Source organism: Amblyomma americanum, chromosome 4, assembly GCF_052857255.1.
Source record: "Amblyomma americanum isolate KBUSLIRL-KWMA chromosome 4, ASM5285725v1, whole genome shotgun sequence".
Lineage (NCBI taxonomy): Eukaryota > Metazoa > Arthropoda > Arachnida > Ixodida > Ixodidae > Amblyomma > Amblyomma americanum.
The window spans coordinates 163631683-163649182 of record NC_135500.1 but is presented as its reverse complement, the minus strand read 5'-3'; the positions used below and the strand labels follow the sequence as shown (position 1 = coordinate 163649182).

General features: G+C 45.0%; 1 protein-coding gene across 1 annotated transcript in view; it reads left to right on the top strand.

Moving 5' to 3' along the window:
- The window catches only part of LOC144128611 (cell adhesion molecule Dscam1-like), a 396470-nt gene that overhangs the window by 297772 nt on the left and 81198 nt on the right, over positions 1–17500 (top strand). The window contains exons 7-11 of the mRNA XM_077662146.1: positions 416–496; positions 8118–8525; positions 9222–9380; positions 12246–12533; positions 15856–15975. Coding sequence (XP_077518272.1) covers positions 416–496; positions 8118–8525; positions 9222–9380; positions 12246–12533; positions 15856–15975 — 1056 coding nt within the window. The remainder of the gene's footprint in view (positions 1–415; positions 497–8117; positions 8526–9221; positions 9381–12245; positions 12534–15855; positions 15976–17500) is intronic.

Here is a 17500-nt window from a genome sequence, read left to right as displayed (position 1 = left end):
CATGCAGCAGAACTGATCTACAGTTATCAGCCACAGGTAGTACAACACCGTTTGCTTACTCAAGACTTCTTTACTCTGCAGGTTTTCGAACGCCAAGGAGGTGGCAGCTACAAGTAACATAAGGAACAAAAAATGAATCGGCAAAAAGAATGGGTCCAGTTTTTGTTTACATCTCCTAGGAAAAGATCTACAGCTGATGCAGCCGGACGGTTGATTGGTAGAGTTGATAGTGATCCATTCTTGCACGTTCAACAGTACAAACTGCAAAGGACCTTAAAAAAATGAGAAACAAATGCTCTGCGTTGCGCCTGCGTTACCGTTTTTCGAGTCTTCCGTTCCTTGGCTATTTTGCGCTGTCGAGCATTTCAAACTGAACAGTCGTTTGACGCAGCATCGTCGACACGTGTCTTTTCAGAAGTTCACTCCAAGCGCAGCGTCCAGAATCGTGTCAGCCGGCGCTGGAATGGCCAGAACAGCTACATCAAGTCCAGAAAAGGTAACCGTTCTTCGTCTTCCTCTCTTGGCGGCCCATTCGAACGCGTCCCCAAACGAACACTCCCCGCCTCAATCCTCCCTTCCTCCCAGCGAGCACTTCTTTATCCCACGCGCGAGCCCTTTTCGGATGCCGTTTCATCGCCCTCTATTTGGTCGGCGGCCCAACTTCCTTCCATTCCGTATTAAACCATTCGTCACAGCTAGCACCTCCTCAGCATCGACCTGTTTACTTTTCTTCGATAAAATAATGGGGAAAGAATTTAACAGACAGCGAGATGGCGGGAAAGAGTGGAAAAAAACGACTAAAGGACAAAACAAAACTAATGTTCCATAAAATTTAGAATAAAACACCGGGGCGAAAGATGTAGGAAGAAGAGTTAAATAGAAACAGACAGCAAAAAAGCAGCAAAGACATTTCGTGCGCGTGACTTGGATGAGCGCAGACTGTGCGCGACGCGAAGCGCGGGCGTTTGTCAAGCAAAATAAGGGCGCCTCGGCGTACTCGGCGGCGGCCGAAGAAGTAACGTGTGCCTAGGGATGTGAGGGCGGCGGAGGCGGCACAATTTTTCGCTAAAGTCGGGCGGCGCCGGCACCCAGAGCGGGAGCCGTGGCTGCACGCGGGCGATGCGCGGGGCGGTTGTCGACAGAAAAAAAAAAGAAAAGGAAAGAAAAAAGGGCAAGCGGGAATGGCGGGAGGTTGGAAAGAGCCTGGCGGCACAAGCGGTCCCGATTGAAAATCGAGTTTGTTCAACCTCATTACGGGCGCCTCTGAGGAGCGGCCAAGTTCTTTTGAGACGAACCGATGGGGCTCGCGTCGCCTCGCATTACCTTTGACATGTCGCGGCGCTGCCGAGACGGGCACAGGAAAGGGCTGCGCTGGAACCGCCGCACTGGGACCGTCTCTCTTTCTAGGCTTCTTTTTCATTGTCTTCTTTTCCCCAATTTCCTTATTCGTATTTTCCTCCCTGAGCTTCTCCGATCATACCTTCTTCTCTTGTTTTCTTCTCTATTTCCTTACTTTCTTGCGCACAATCCCTACTCTTGCCTTCTCTAACTGATCCCTTACTCGATTCTCTCTTTGTTTCTGTATTCCACTCATCTTCGTTCCATCCCTCTTTTCTTTACTATTTGTGCTTTATTTAGTGCAAACCATTTTTCGTTTAATCTTTTGACTCTTTCCTAGCCCCACCACTGATCCGCCACTAATTTTTTTTTCTTTTTTGCGCACCCTTGCAGTTTCATTCTTCTGTCTACGTCTGCATTCGTCCTGGTGCCCTGGATATTCTTTAAGTCAAGTAGCGGCGTTCTGAGCCTCCCACGATTTTCAGGAACGAATGGCTCTCTGCTGATAGTGCAGCGACCTTAGTTTTTCTTCTCTAATTTGAGCATTTTCTCTCTAGTGAATGCTAGACGCGTGTTTGTTTTCTTTAGCTGAGGTCGCTCTTTTGAGAGAAAGAAAACAGTCACTAGATCATTGAAAATATAAAGTATCGATTCTGTTGGAATTGCATGACCTGTTGCGTCCACTATGTATAATTTTTACATAGCCAACGCACAGCACCTTTTATCCTTGTCAAGGGACTAAATGTTTGAGAAACAGGGGAAAAAAAAACACAATGCAAACCTAACTATCTATAACTATTTGCAAATTGCGCTGCTATACGAACGAACGAGAAATATTTTGGGTTAAGTGATAGATTAAGAGCTATGGGATAAAAAGTGGCTTGCTTTGTTTGCACTTACCAGCGTTCTCTGAGGGAGTTCATTATTCCATTAATCCAAGCGTCTAATTTGTGTCATAGTTGTTCCCTTCTTCTCGAGATAAATTTTTTCAGGCAGATTACGATATCACAAACGGTGCCGTCGTGATGTTTTAAAACATTGTACAGAATTTAGGTATGAACAACCACCAAGGGCAAAGTTAAGTTTTGAATCGTAAAAGCTAGTTCTGGATATTTTCTTTATGTGGAGTGGTGTACAGTTTGCAAATATAGGACAGGTTTAGTCACGCGTGAATTATGTATGAGGATGGGTGGCTTACGTATATAATAAGGAATATTCATGTGTTGGAGGAGTTGAATATTAAAACCTTTCATTAAAGTGTGCCCTCCTGTTCGAGACTTTGTTTTCATTTCATTTATTTCTTTTGTTGTCTTTACAACGCAGTAAGCTTCATTCAAGGAGGGCAGAGCGTTTATTGTGTCCTCCGCCTCATTCGGCCTTCTTGCTATAGCAAGAGATTCGCAAATTATTCTCGAGTCCTGTCATGCTTTTCACCACGAATAGTTGAAAAAAAAATGTGAAAACGACGATGATGCGTAATTAATGGATTCGCTATTTGTTTATTACGTCGTCTACTGGCTATTCTGAGATAATACATTTATTCTTGCTTGAATAAAATTACGTGCCTCATATAACAACATTTAAAAGGCGGAAAGATAGATGCGTAGCGCGTTATTTTACTTTCTGCCCACCTTATTATGATCTAAATAAGAAAGTCATGATGCTCACTAGCTCAGGCGCCCATTTTCAAAACAGCCCGTGATGGAAACACTCATTCTTGACTACTTAGTACTGATCTGAGCCTGGTGTTACGTTTCTCGAATGCCACCAGGACCGGCTTTTGATACGAATAACCGGATTATTTATGCTGAAGACAGACGAACAAAGATTGCAATTCTCGAGAACCCAACGTTTTAGTGACGTCTTTCAAACTGTTCGCAGCATTGCCTCCTGTAAGTTATCCTTCCAGCTTTGCGTCATTCTTCTTTCTCTTACCGGCGCTCGTAAGTGTACGAGGGCTTCTCTAAAGTTCCTTGATTCGACGCCTCGCCGAAGTTCTCTGCTTCCTGGCCCAAAAGAAACTCGACTTAACGGTGCGGTAGCGTCGAACGCAGCAAACGAGTGTTTCTACTCCCCTACTTCCATCCTCGGAGCTCCGCACCCCTTCGTTCTACGGTAGCAGAGCGCGTGGCGTCGTCTGTTTTTTCAAAGACGAGGAACGCCACGGGAAAAAAAGAGCAACGGGAAAGACCGAGCGTTGGCGAAGCACGAGCAATATCAATCTTGGGGATAACCGGGCCCGCACGCCACGCACGCACTGCAAACGTTCCCGTTCGCTGTTCCCTAGCTGCTTCCCGGCGGAGGCGTGCGGTGAGGACTCACGAGGCGTGTGGGGCGGCGGGATGTGGGGAAAGAGCGGAGATGGTAGCATGCGAGAGAGCGGGTTGTAGGGAGAACCTGAAAGAAGGGAGGCAGGGGAAAGGAGAGGGGACAGGCCAACAGCGCCACCACGCAGACTTTACGGCTCCGCTTGGTTGGCCCATTAATCACGGCTTGGCGCGGCCCTTTGGCCTCCGCGTGTTCATTTGGCGTCGCCGTCGCCGCGAGCGCGCGCGCGGCCGCGTAGACGCCGCCTGGAGAGCGGAAGATACAAGGAAGGGGAAGACCAACAAGGCGTCGCAAGAAAAGGAGACACGCTCCAGAGACGGGGAAGAGACGCGCGGGTTCGCCCCCTCCTCCTCCACCCCCACCCTCGGCAACGTCGCATGCTGGGAGGGCGGCAGAGGGAAGACACCTCGAGAGAGACAGACGCCCGCCCGGCGCATTTGCTGCCGGGAGAACGCCCCCGTCGTGTTGTCGCGACCGTCTGTCTTGAGAAGGCCGGAGGACGACCGATGCCGCGGTTCGGCCTGCCCTGCCTGTTCTTTCACTCTCTCTCTCTAACCCTCTCTCCTTCTCTGTGTCTTTCCAGGGCCTCGGCGTAGCGCCGTTGCCTGCTGCATGTTTCTGCGGGCGGTGGCAGCTCTCGCGTGTTTGCCGTGCTCCCGAATGTCAACCTCGAGAGTTGTTTCGAGTTTCATTCTGACGCGGTTTGTAACCTGTTGAAAGCAGCTATCTCATTCGGTTTTTATTTATTCTTTTTGTTTCAATTTCATTTTGTTTCTTTTCTCTTTCTCTTTGTCTTTCTTTCTGCGTATCGAAGCCGAGGGGATGGTGCTAGCGTACGCTTCAGCTCATTTGTAATTTAAACGGACATCAAAAGGCCAGATGCTGGCTTATTTTCTGCGCGTGAAACCTGGAATTTGCGCAGTTTGCCAGCAATGCAATCTAGGAACCTTGATCCTGTCGGCCGATAAATGTTTCTATATTTATGCATATTTATTCTTTTGTACTCTTTATTTCGTATGAAGGACAATCTCTGTTTTACTCATTTATTATTTAAGGTGAAATGGAGGGTCACAGATTGGCACTTTTTCTATCACGGAAAGCCGGAATACTCCTGTTTAAAAACCATGTATTTTGCGAAGTTAGTGCGACATGATCTGGTGTCGTTATTCAACCCCTTCATTATTGCACTTGCAAGAAAAATTGTAGCCCGTAACGCACTCGCAACTGACCATATATTCCATTTATTTCCATCAAAGATGGGGGAGGCGAGGCAAAAAGCTGCGATAGCAGCTTGACAAGTCCTCGTCCCCTACAAAGCAGCAGCAGTACACGCCGACAACCCGACACATATTTCATCGAAGAAAAACATAATAATACATAATAAAGTATAGAATGTACTACTCGTACATGAAAAACATAATAATACATAATAAAGTATGGGATGTACTGCTCGTACAAAAAGTGAATACAAGTTTCTAAGTGGGAGGAAGATTAGATACTAATATCTAAGAAAAATGTAATGGTAAAAAGGTGCGCACAAATGTAATACAGCAACATAAAGGCGACATTGGTTGATAGTGCATAACAAAGAAAGCATTCACAAATGTATCCATCCATGACAACTGAATTAGGCAAAGCTTAAGTATAAGTAAAAAATATATAGGACACACAAAGGTAACATTACAGGAATAAAGATTTCAGTTCATGTGGCTTAAGATCAAGAATATCAATGTTATCCTTTAGGTATGCGTTTAGTATATTAGGAATTCGATATTTTAGTGTCTGAAATCCATAATTAGACCGGAAGGAATACACTTTCCAAAACTCGAGATTGCGTGTGGGGTAGCGTGATGGACCTTTTATGGCTAATTCGGGAAACCTTATTAAACTATTGCATTTAGCTTTCTTTTCCCTGATAAGCCCAAGGCACAGGTGATAATTGTACATGTTTTCAAAACGTATTATGCCAAGGTTTTGCATTACAGAGTATATATCACAATTGTATTGATAGCGTGTAATAATTCTAAGAACCCTTCGCTGTAATATACTCAACTTGTTTGTGTTAGGGTAGTAGTACCCCATACCAGACTACAATATTGTAAATGAACATATATTTAAAAAACTGTTCAAAAACAGTAAAAATATTTTAAGAGAGAAGCACGGCGCAGTTCCGACGCATAGCTGTGCGCATATAAGCACTACTGTTTGCTCATACTCACTCTACAGCATGGCCGCTTTCAAAAGTAACGAGCTCAAACACTCAGTAGAATGGTAAAGAACTTTCCCGCGATCTCTCCTAGCTTCACAAATCATTCAAAACAAACGTTGAATTCGCACATTACTGCCTGATCGCTCGAACAAAACCAATATAGTGCTGCGCTTCGCACGAAAATGCAGCTTTCTCCTTGAATGTTCAATCACTAAAAAATAAGGTCTTTAAGCAGCTGTAAACTTTTCCTGAAATTATGCCAAGCAGTTAATTCTGTATTTCTTACCTTTTTTTACGTGCAGTAGAGATGCGAGATCTAACGAGTTTCTAGCCTATTAACAGCCTAAAAACTTTTTTGAGGCTTATTACTTTGTACCGCTCGCCGCTAAGTTCCGCTTCATGCTTTTGTTAACTAAAACCTTTCACATATTACTGTTGTAACTTCAGCAAGACGTGGATCTCTGATTGCCGCGGTGAAAAAGAAACAAGAAAATTTTGCAGACCATTCACCACTCTTCCAGGACGAACGAGTTATACTGATATCTGTGCAGTATGCAATGTACCATGACAAACCGCATCACAAGTCTCGCTCGGGTAATATAAGAACGCAGGATGAATACTTGAGATTCATCAGTGCATAGCATTTACATGGGGCAAAACAAATAGAAGGGACAATTAAGTTGAGCCTAAAGAGTACGACGCGTTAGTGTTAATGGGTTACTGCCCATGTATGCGGAACTAGTCATTGCCGACTTTATATCCATAGATTCCTGGAAGATCATACCACTCCTGGCGGATTGGTGCAGCAATGCGCCACTGCCCTGCAATGGCAGGTGCTGCCACAGGTGGTGCTTGTGCGACGAAAGTTGCTCTTCCCGAGAAACTTTCTGCGACCAAACATTAATTTTACTCTCATCTGGGACGATGGGCTGCTTCTCTAGAGATTTTTCGTTGATTTTTTTGCTCACGGTTAACGACACCGATGACTACGCCGCACTTTCTTCGACACGAGCTCATGTACCCCCACTCTCAATTCATTAAGGCAGGAACGGTTTGGTTTATGGGGCTTTAACGTCTCAAAGCGACTCAGGCTGTGAGGGACGCCGTCGTGAAAGGCTCCGGAAATTTCGACCACGTGGGGTTCTTTAACATGCAGTCACATCGCACAGTACACGGGCCTCTAGAATTTCGTCTCCATCGAAATTCAACCGTTGCGGCCGGGATCGAACCCGCGTCTTTCGGGCCAGCAGCCGAGCGCCGTAACCACTCAGCTACCGCGGCGGCCTAAGGCAGGAACGACAGACTACATTTAAAAACTGCAGCACAGCTGTGAGCACCGACCTCTCATTCAGGAAGTGGTCAGTTCGATCCCCACAGCTCGCTGGTACTACCTGTGATAAAATGGGTACGAGCTTTCCTCCTGCCTGGCGATCGGCTTAACTGAAGTGAAATGCTTGAGAAATATGTCTCTGAGCCCACCTTAAATAACAAAGACATCTTGTGCCAAGGCGCTGTTTGGCAAAAACTGTCTTCGCATCACTAAAATTTGTCATCATCAAAATCACTTAGAAAACTGTGGCCCCGATAAGCACAGCTGCCTCAATTGCGCATTGCCGGAAGAATGCCAAAGGCTGGCCATATGGTTCAACTTGAACTAAGTTGTTATCGACTTGACGCTGCTCTTTGCACTCAAAATTATGGTTACCCCGGAGCCACTGGCGCGCACTCTTGCCACAGCGCCGACAGCCGTCCTGGAAATGTATTCACACTCAATCACTTTTTGATTCGCTCAAATCTGGCTTCATATCTTGCACACGATCCATCACTTGTGAAGGTTTGTTTACTGTCTGTGGCACTTCCATCCAAAATGTTCTGCAGTTATTTGCCACTCGTTTGGCATAGTAGTGGAGTGAACTAGAGACGTAATCATGTACACTCCCGCTAGAGGGCTTAAGCTTTTGTTTTCTCTATGCTCACGTGTTTTGAACTAATAATTTTTACTTTTTTATTCAGGCAGCCAACGGGGCAGACGTTGGCCCAAACCTTCTCGTTCCTTGTGTTGTAACATCTCCTTTACTGCTGCCAAGTTTACGTATTCGAATTTAGGAAGCTTTTGAGCATTAAGCATTTGAGCACGGACAGAGGCTGGAAAGGTATTCTCCAGTACTTTTCTCGATATTCGTGCACTGAATTGAGCCCCATTCATTCTAGCTGTCTCTAACGTGCGCGCCCGCTTTCGCAGAGACTCCGCCCGAACTGAAGGCTGTGTTCACTCGCAAGCTGGTCGACCCGGGCGAGCGGTTCTCACTGCGCTGCGTTGCCTCGGGCAACCCGCTTCCACGGGTTACGTGGGCTCTGGACGGTGGCATGGTGGGCGAGAGTCACCGTGTGCACTACGGAGATTTCGTAAGTTCAGCAGGCGACGTCATCAGCTACGTCAACGTGACGTCGGCAACACGCGACGACGGAGGCCTTTACCGCTGTGAGGCATCGAATGACCTCGGCACTGTGTGGCACGACGACCGCATCGACGTCAGGGGACCGCCCCGGGTGCGGTCCATGGCCAACCTCACTGTGACGTCTGGTACAACGCTAGTGTACCAGTGCCCATACACGGGGCACCCGGCGCCGAAGGTCACCTGGAGCCGAGGTCAGTAATGCAGACGCCGTGAGTCCCCATATAATTTACGAGACACGGTTGGTGGGGTGCTCACTGGAACTGAACAGCGGATAAAACAAATCACGCCGCTTGTCAGCCCCTGCATCTGTTTATAAATGTAAACTCGTACTCACAGCGAGTGAATGTATATCGTTGTACTGTCTGCATTTACCTTCCATACTTTTATAAGTAAATATTCAATGACCGGAGCAGCATCAGACACATCCAAATGCTTAGCATACTTTAATGCGCTTTAGGCTTGTAGCTTTTAATCTCGGTTTATTGATTTTCAGCGTTCTGAACTGAAAGAAGATGTTTCTGCTTGATTTTTGCATACGTATCCTCCCAAAGCCTACTAAAGCGCTCTCTGCATGCGGAGTGATGAACTAGGCTTTTGCACGTAACCCCTTTAGTTGAGCTATAATTTGTTTGTACTTTCGTTTACTTAGAGTCGTACCAACAACATTCGAGCGCAACGTTACTGAACTGCATGAATCATGCATGAGCCTAGAAGTAAAGAGTCAGCTAAACTCGTCTATTCTAGGCACCATTAGTCCACAATGTCCGCCCAACATGACAAGATCGACCTGCCTGCATTTGTCAGTGTACAAGCGCCATGACAGGTGCCGAACGACAGGCGCATTGATTGGACCCATTATTTTTGTGGTGTTTGCAACTCGTTGCCAGGCGGACGCGACCTTCCACACAACGAGAGACAACGGGTCTTCGAAAACGGCACCATCATCATCTCTGACGTCACCCGCGAGGCCGACGAAGGTGTCTACACATGCAGGGCAACCACTTCCAAGCTTGAAGACGGCAAAGACCTTAACCTCAAGATTATCAGTGAGCAATGACCTTATTGTAATTTGAAGATTTTTAATGGAATGAATATCGTAGAACGGCTGTTGATACCTAGGAGCATGGTTTGCAAATCATTCAGTGAGGGTTTACTTGGTACTGTGACAGACGACTCATGAATAAATTTAAAAGGCTTATATGGTATTATAAACTTAGCTTTTGGCCTTTACGTTTTTTGTGAAGCCTATTGCATTTTGAGAGCAGTGAATGGCTCTCGTGCACCTATATTTCTTTCTTACTGACACCAGCGAAGTGAGGAAAATTGTATGAGGGCTATACCATTTTTGTCTTTATTTGCATCCTGCAAACCTTCAGGCAATAAGGGTATGGGGGGTCACATAGCAATGTGTCAGACACGACGTTAAATACTCAGAAGCTTTTATATACGTAACAGTGCTGAGATATCGCTAGACAGAATTCTTTTCTTTGTTTTTATAAAAAATACAGAGCTTTCACATGCTGCATTTGTTGTTCACAGGCAGACAACCACCAGAAGAATAAATAGGCCTTTACTCCGCTTACAAACATATTCTTGATTTAACATATTTGGAGTTATCACTAGCTTCATTCGCATCTACTCGAAGCTTTTAAGAGAATTTTGGTAGGCCTGCTTTATTAAGACGGCCGGCAACCTTCCGGTAGTTGATTCCTGCCCTAACAGGCGATCACGACACGAAACATAAACGGCCGCATTCCTCTTTCACATCACTGCCTATGCCAAGCCACTATGAGAGATTAGCCCGTAGCCCTTTCTCTCTTAAAGAAAAATAAAGTAAATTAACTAGAAAATATACTACGGTACTGTTAAAGTAGTGTAGCGAGAGTAAACTTAGATAAACACGATAAGAAATATAAAACTGGATAAAATCATGTTTATAAAACCTAATTGTCGCCTCCTTTGATGAAAGCTATCAGAATCTTTGCGACACCAGTGTATACTTTGAGCGCATCGCACTTAACGGGGCCGGCACATTGACCGTTATAGTGTGCCTCCATTCGAGCGCGTGTGTTTAATGTATTGGCAGCTATTTTTTGGAAAGGACGGGCCTTTTTGTTTTGCAAGGATCACGTCACCCTGTCGATCGCCTGGCACCTTTTCTATTTCTACCTTAAGTAGCGCTTTTATGCCTGACGGTTGTGCTAGATGATCACATGGTCTAAACAGCAGATTTTGTGTTTCAGAAGTGCATGTTGTTGGGCGAGCCGGTCGTACATCGTTGAGTAAAGGTACTGCGCAAAATAATGCAAACATGGACGAGAAGGGCACAAGGACGGGCGCCCGTCCTTGTGCCCTTCTCGTCCATGTTTCCATTATTTTGCGCAGTACCTTTACTCAACGAAGCAGATTATGTGACATTTTGGATCATTTCGGGGCACCGCGATTTAGTTTCTGCGGAAGAAAATGCCATTTTTGTCATCATCTACAACACCGAAGCTGACGGTCCAGACAACAAAGGAACAGCTTTTCGCAGTGAATGCCGTTTTACCTTTTGTTTAGCGATATATCCTTTTATTCTACCGTGGAATAAACGGCGTCTGCCGTAAGACCTTGACTACTGAGTGAGAATATTTAATTTATCTCAAATGCTGTAATTTAATCAAACGTCAGTTAAATATTTCATTCAAAATTCAATCCAGCTGTCATATGCCAACTGTCGCAGGTGGTGGCCACTAACCAAGGTGGGAATGTGGAAAAGTAGAGAGAGAGAGAGAAATCCTCGTCTCCACGTTTTGGAGAGATCTAGGAGGGAGAGGGAAGTGGGAGAGAGTGGGAGGCGACGGGTAGCTGATCAGATTTCGCTCACTCGCCTTAGCACGGCTCGGCTTCCTCGTACAGCTGGTGATGTAGAAACCAAGGTGAAATGCACAGATATTTACCTAAACTGAAGCTATAATAGCTTTTGCTGATCAATCCGCTAAGCCGGTAAGCTTAGCTCCACAATTTTTTTAGACTTTGGTCTAAGAACGTTGCCTAGGCCGTTCCCTTGAACAACCTAAATTGGTGACGCTGCCGTTGGTACGAGAGCGCGTGGACTGTCGATGATTTACCCCTCGTGTACCTGAGTGCTTGATCGGGCTTGGAAAATAGGAAGAGTATCCAGAATGTGCTTGCGTTTTTCGAAATTTTCCTGTCAGGGTAGTTGCTTGGCACTTTACGCCTTATTGATGTTTCTCCCTCATCTACGAGGTCTGAAAGCATGAAAGCAAATTATCATAAATTAACTATTTCACTACAACAAAAGCTCTTACTCAAGTGCTAGGTGATTCTGAGGAATAACTGCGGGTTCTTTAATCTCGCAAAACATAAACATTTTAATTTTGGCTTCGGTTTATAGCGAGTCAAGAACAGCTTACAAGAAGTCATACGTGTGTAACGTACAAGCACAGTTTAGGTATTTTATATTCAACTACATATGACGAAAGATATACTCGTGTGACAGCATGTTCGGGTGCTGGACGCAAGTCTCGCGTAGAAGAAAAACGAGCAGAAATTGTGAAAATGTGAAAAGTGAGCAATAAATGCAAAGTCTTTAACGCAGACTTCTTGAGCTTCATTTAAAAGATAATATGCTAAAAACTGCGCCAGGACAAATTTTTGCTCTGCTGCCGTCGAGCCAGCGCAGCTTTAAATCCTCACTTCAATGCCCCTGTAGATACGGGAAAATAAGAATACTAGTCGAGAACATTGCTCCATAAATATGCCCGGAGGTAATTCGCGAACAAAACTGCCCGCACTGTGTTACTTTGGTTGTCCAGGTTTTTTATTGCATATTTTTTGTGACTATTACCTGCGAGCAAATTGCCGTTTGCAAGCCAGCCCTAATACACTTTTGTGGACGGCGTTCGCAGAAAAGACGGTGTTGAACCCGTTCAGCTTCCCCAAGACGCTGGCAGAAGGAGCGCAGGTTGTGATCACGTGCTCGGTGCGCTCCGGTGACACGCCTATCAAAATCTGGTGGCTCAAAGATGGCGTGCCCTTCAGCAAGACGCAGCTGAACATCCAGGAGTCGTCGCTGGGCGACGTCGGCTCCAACCTCGTCTTCAACGATGTGGGTCGCGCGCACAATGGGCGATACACGTGCGTCGCGGAGAACGACGGTGGCATCACAAACCACACAGCTGAGCTTGTGGTGTTTGGTGAGTACAAGTGAATAGGACGGTGTGCATAACTGACCAGTCAGTAACAAGTGAACAAGGGGTCATATGGGGATCAGAGGGCATTGCAGTAGCGATTCAGGCTAGTTGGTTCAATATTGTGAGCTTGAAGGCAGAGGGATGGGGGGGGGGGGGGAGCGGTGATTGACAGGAAGAAGCAAGAAAGAAACCCACCGCGGTGGCTCAGTGGTTAGGACACTCGGCCACTGAGCTGGAGGGCGCGGCTTCAATCACAGTCGCGGCGGCCACATTTCGATGGAGGCGAAACTAAGAAGGCGCCCGTGTCCTGTGCGATGTCTGTGCGCGTTATTGACCTTCAGCTGGTCGAAAATATTCCGGAGCAACCCCACTACTGGCCTTTTTCCTTCTCCCACGTCCCACTTGGTCCCTTCCATAACGGCACCGTTTAGGTGTCCACCGAGAAGTGAGACAGTTGCTGCTCCTTTCCTTCCCTCACAGAACAGTTTTCGATTTTCAAGATAAAATGCAGAGAGAGCGAGACAGAGAGATGAATGGTATCTTTAATGAAAAACAAAAAAATTTGCTGGCGTTTCAAAAGCGCCTACATGCTACTCTCTTCCGAGAGTTATTCTGGGAGAGAGATGCGGAAATACAAGAATTCAGACCTATACAGCGTGGTTCGGGTGTCCGCCGATATGTGAGACCGATACTGCGCCATTTCCTTTTTTTTAAAAACCATGTGTTTCTTTCAGAAAATGGTTGAAAAAACTAAAGTGCGAATAGAAAACATACGGCTGTGGAATTAAGACGAATGCATATAAAAAAAAAATGAATGAAGGTTACAGAGTTCGTCAAGGAGTGGAGTGTACTATAGGTAGCAAGACAAAAGGTTAATAACATGGCTAGTACATATCCAGATGGCCGGTTACAAGATTTCATAGTTTGTCCATAAGTACAGTGTCCTTGTTGACAATTTCCTTGCTTTGTTTAGTTTGATGCGATAGAATTAGTGAGGTCAAGTGACCTTCAGTAATCATCACGAATTGCCAACGACGGCAGACGGCAAAATGGCCACCGTTGTCAGATTTAAAGGAAGTGATACCTTCCCACCGTGGCGTTGCGCATAAGCCTTACGGGGGCTCGTGAACAGCGACCTGGCCGTAACAAGCCCCACTGGAGGCTGCGTTTGAAGCAGACACTTTCCGGAGCAGTGGCGCATTGATTATTCTCTTATGAGGTCTCCCTGCATTTTTATGAATGTAGCTGGGACAGCCGTGAAATCACCAAGCGATCAACTATTGAGCACCGCCAAAGTTGAAAATCTGAGGTCTCCCAAAATTTTAAAACTGGCCCGCCCCCAAAAATTCTAAACGACCCCCAAAATTTTGCAACTAGTCCCACCCTAAAAAATTAATCTAGGTTTATTACAAGAGTCTAGTGGTGAATTACGGTGGATTAATGGGTGAGTTTAGTATAATCTCATATGATAAATAAACCGAGGATACTCAAACATTCAAGACGGCGTTGACTAAAGTATGGGGATATAAGAGCAACGCTACCGGTTCGAACCGGAGTTTTCAGCTTTAAAATCGCAAGAACATTACAGACTTCTTGCAGACGCTATAGCAGGAAACCTATATGTTGTCGCATTTTCTTCTTTAAGGATGTGGTCAAGAAGGAGCCGATGTTTTGGTCTTCATTAACTTGTATTCATTTTCGAAGCTATTGTAGAAATTACGTTTTTTATGCGCACGTGTTCTTCAAAGAAAAATTGCCCGTACTTATGTTTGGTCGCTTCATCAGTGTCCGATGGCTTATCTATAGAGCTAACAATAAAGATGCAAAGAAGCATCTACATACTAAAACACCTGAGATAAGGGCAGGACCTTATATAGCGTCTACCTTAAACCCAGTATTTTCATTAGCAGCAGGATCTTCTCGAACATGTAGGCAGTGATTCTCATTAATTTTTTTTATTAGCCGACCATGCGAAGTAGTTTTAAGGCTGAATATACGACGCCATGTTGATGTGGGGCTCTCCTTCCGGTTTACTGAACTTCGATGGCTATTACGAGTTGATTATTTAACAATTGTGTTTACATTACTTTCGCAGCGCCTGCCACAACATGAGCTTAGGTAGTAACTTTGTAATAATTTTCTGTCATGTGCGAATCACTCATATTTTGTTCAGAAGAATTTTTAGCGCGCATATATAAGGTAGTGCAACAATGCCCAGTTTATATAACTAATGCAAAAAAAAATCACACGCTTTTAGGTTCAAATGCAGGCCCCTTAATATTGTCGGTGCAGTGAATAAAAACTGCTTGCGTAAAAAAAATAAGAATTTATTGCGTTGTTGTCAGTTTCAACAGTTAGTTTAAATCTTCACTGCCAAAATATAGAAGCTTGAAGGAGTATAAATCAGACGACAACGCTATCTTTAACCTAAGTGACTAATCTCAGCACCTGCAGAAGTGGCTAAAAATACCAGTAATTACATTTAAATATATTCATCTCTATTCCCCGGGGATATTGGCAATAAAATGATATTCAACTTTTTTCTCACGTGATACTGCCCACCCTAGAATGACTTAAATATTCCTGTTATCATGGCATAGCTTATTCTCATAACGAAGCAGTCCTTCATCTCATTGGGACCAGAAGGCCAGTAAACTCAAATTTTCAGGGCTCACTGAATAAGCTGATACGATGAAAGCCAACAAGATTTTCTTGGCCTTCAAAAGCTTTCGTATGCTGATGTCACAAACAACGCTAACGCCTACATAGGGATCATCTCAAATGGTCTTTATAACATGTTTACTCATGCAACTTGGACTAAACTGAAGCATACAAATAACTTTCCGCGACAAGCACTGACTTGCCTTTGGTTTTCCGAAACCAAGAGTACGCATGTTAAAAATATTTATCAGCCGCGTTCTGGTTTGGTATATGAGGGTTTAACGTCCGAAAGCGACTCAGGCTACGAGAGACGCGCCGTAGTGAAGGGCTCCAGAAATTTCAACCATCTGGGTTTCTTTTCCGTGCACTGACATCGCACAGCACACGGGCCTCTAGAATTTCGCCTCCATTGAAATTCAACCGCCGTCACCGGGATCGAACCCGCATCTTTCGGGCCAGCAGCCGAGCGCGATAACAACTCAGCCACATCAGTCGCGTTCTGTTGGAAACATATACCGAGAGAAGGAAACGGCAGGCTTCCTTCTTTGATCATGTAAACACTTACGATGGACAGACTTTTTTTGTTATATGGTGTAGATATGCCTCGCAAAGCGCTTTGGTACTTCATTTATAAGTTGTACCTCTACGTGCATTCAACTTACAGTTCCACCGAAATGGAAGATTGAACCGAGCGACAAATCCGCCATCGTCAGGTCCCGGGTGACTTTTGACTGCCAAGCGGAGGGCCATCCGCCACCACTCATTCGATGGAAGATAGCCCTCGGTGAGTTCCCTTGTTTTATTGCACACTGTGAAACAGAAATATTTTCGGCTTTTTCCCACATTTAGCGTCGAATAATTCTGTGTGAGAGTAGTTTAGCGTACTTCACGGTGAAATTGATGAGTGTATACGCGTACCATTAGGAAATGGAGCGAAAATGTCAATACAATCTCGCGAATCATCGGCTGCAAATAAACGGATCGAGGAATCTTGCCTAAACCACCGTACAGCTCACTGATTTTAGTCAGAGCAACATCCGTGCTTTGCAAGACGTCCTGAAGATGTGCTTAAACACCCTGATTCATAAAAATACAAAATATTCGGTCAATATAAGAAAAAATAGAAACTAAATTACACACCCCGTTGCTTATCAACGACATAAGGCCTGCCCCAAACTGCATCTGAAGCTGCACAAAAAAGACTAGTTATATATGCTCCCCTTCTTAGTCTCTGCCACGCTTATGATGTCGGTACAACAAAGCCAGCTCCGGAGAAGAGATATTGATAAAGCGATTGCAAATGATCACCAGTTCGTGTTTCGCTCCTACATTAAACGTGTTAGGCTTTGCCACAATTGGTATGTTAGTGCAAAAAAGCCAGCTTCGACGAACAGTGGAAGGAGTGATGTCCCGAGGTGAGATCTGAGGTTTAAAAGGTGTAATGAAATTTCGTAAATGCAACGATGGAGGAGGAGGGTTAAGCTATTTCGAACATGAGCATGGCAAGCGAAGTTCCGCGCCAAGACAGCAGCATATATGAGCTATTCGTCTCAGGCTAAGGCTATTGTGAATACGTTGGTGCGATCAATACATCCCAGAGCCTGCTCAGGCAGAATATTTTAATGAGTTAGAAATTAGTGTCCCTTCCCGCATGGACATAGACGTTGTAGAAGAAGCACATACGACCTGCTGACAACCATGACGCTGAGGGACACAAGCATAGATTTCCATTACCAGCATTTTTAATGGTTTTCTTTAGGAGGATGTCGTTCATGTATGAGAAATAAAAAAACTCTGTCCCAAGGCTGTTAAAGAAATAACATAAAAAGGGTCAACTGGCTTTAGAGGCATGTACACAGGGGTCAATATAGCCTACAGCGAGTTAGCTGAACCAAACAAATCTTCTAACGAAATCCACTTGTCTGTGAAGCTTGAGTTTTTGTTTCTCGGCGTTTCTGCAATACATCCATCAAGATAGTTTTCTGGCCACTTCTTGACAAGTTGACCAAATCAGCAAATTGACAAGTGAAGATGTTAATTTGAAACCACCTGTCCACAAAAAAATTTCGTGGAAACACAGCGGTTAAACCTTTGCATATGTTATCACTTCTAACGCTTCCGGCTTGAATTTGTGTCACCTCAATCTACTTAAGAGCAGCAACAAAGGGCAACCAAAGGGGTGGATTCACAAACATCCGTTCGCAACTTCAGAAGCCACTGGTGCTGGTAATGTTCGCCGAGTATCTCAGATGGCAGCACTACGAGTGGCGTGACAAAGCCACATCAAGTGTTCGAAATCGATGTGCAGA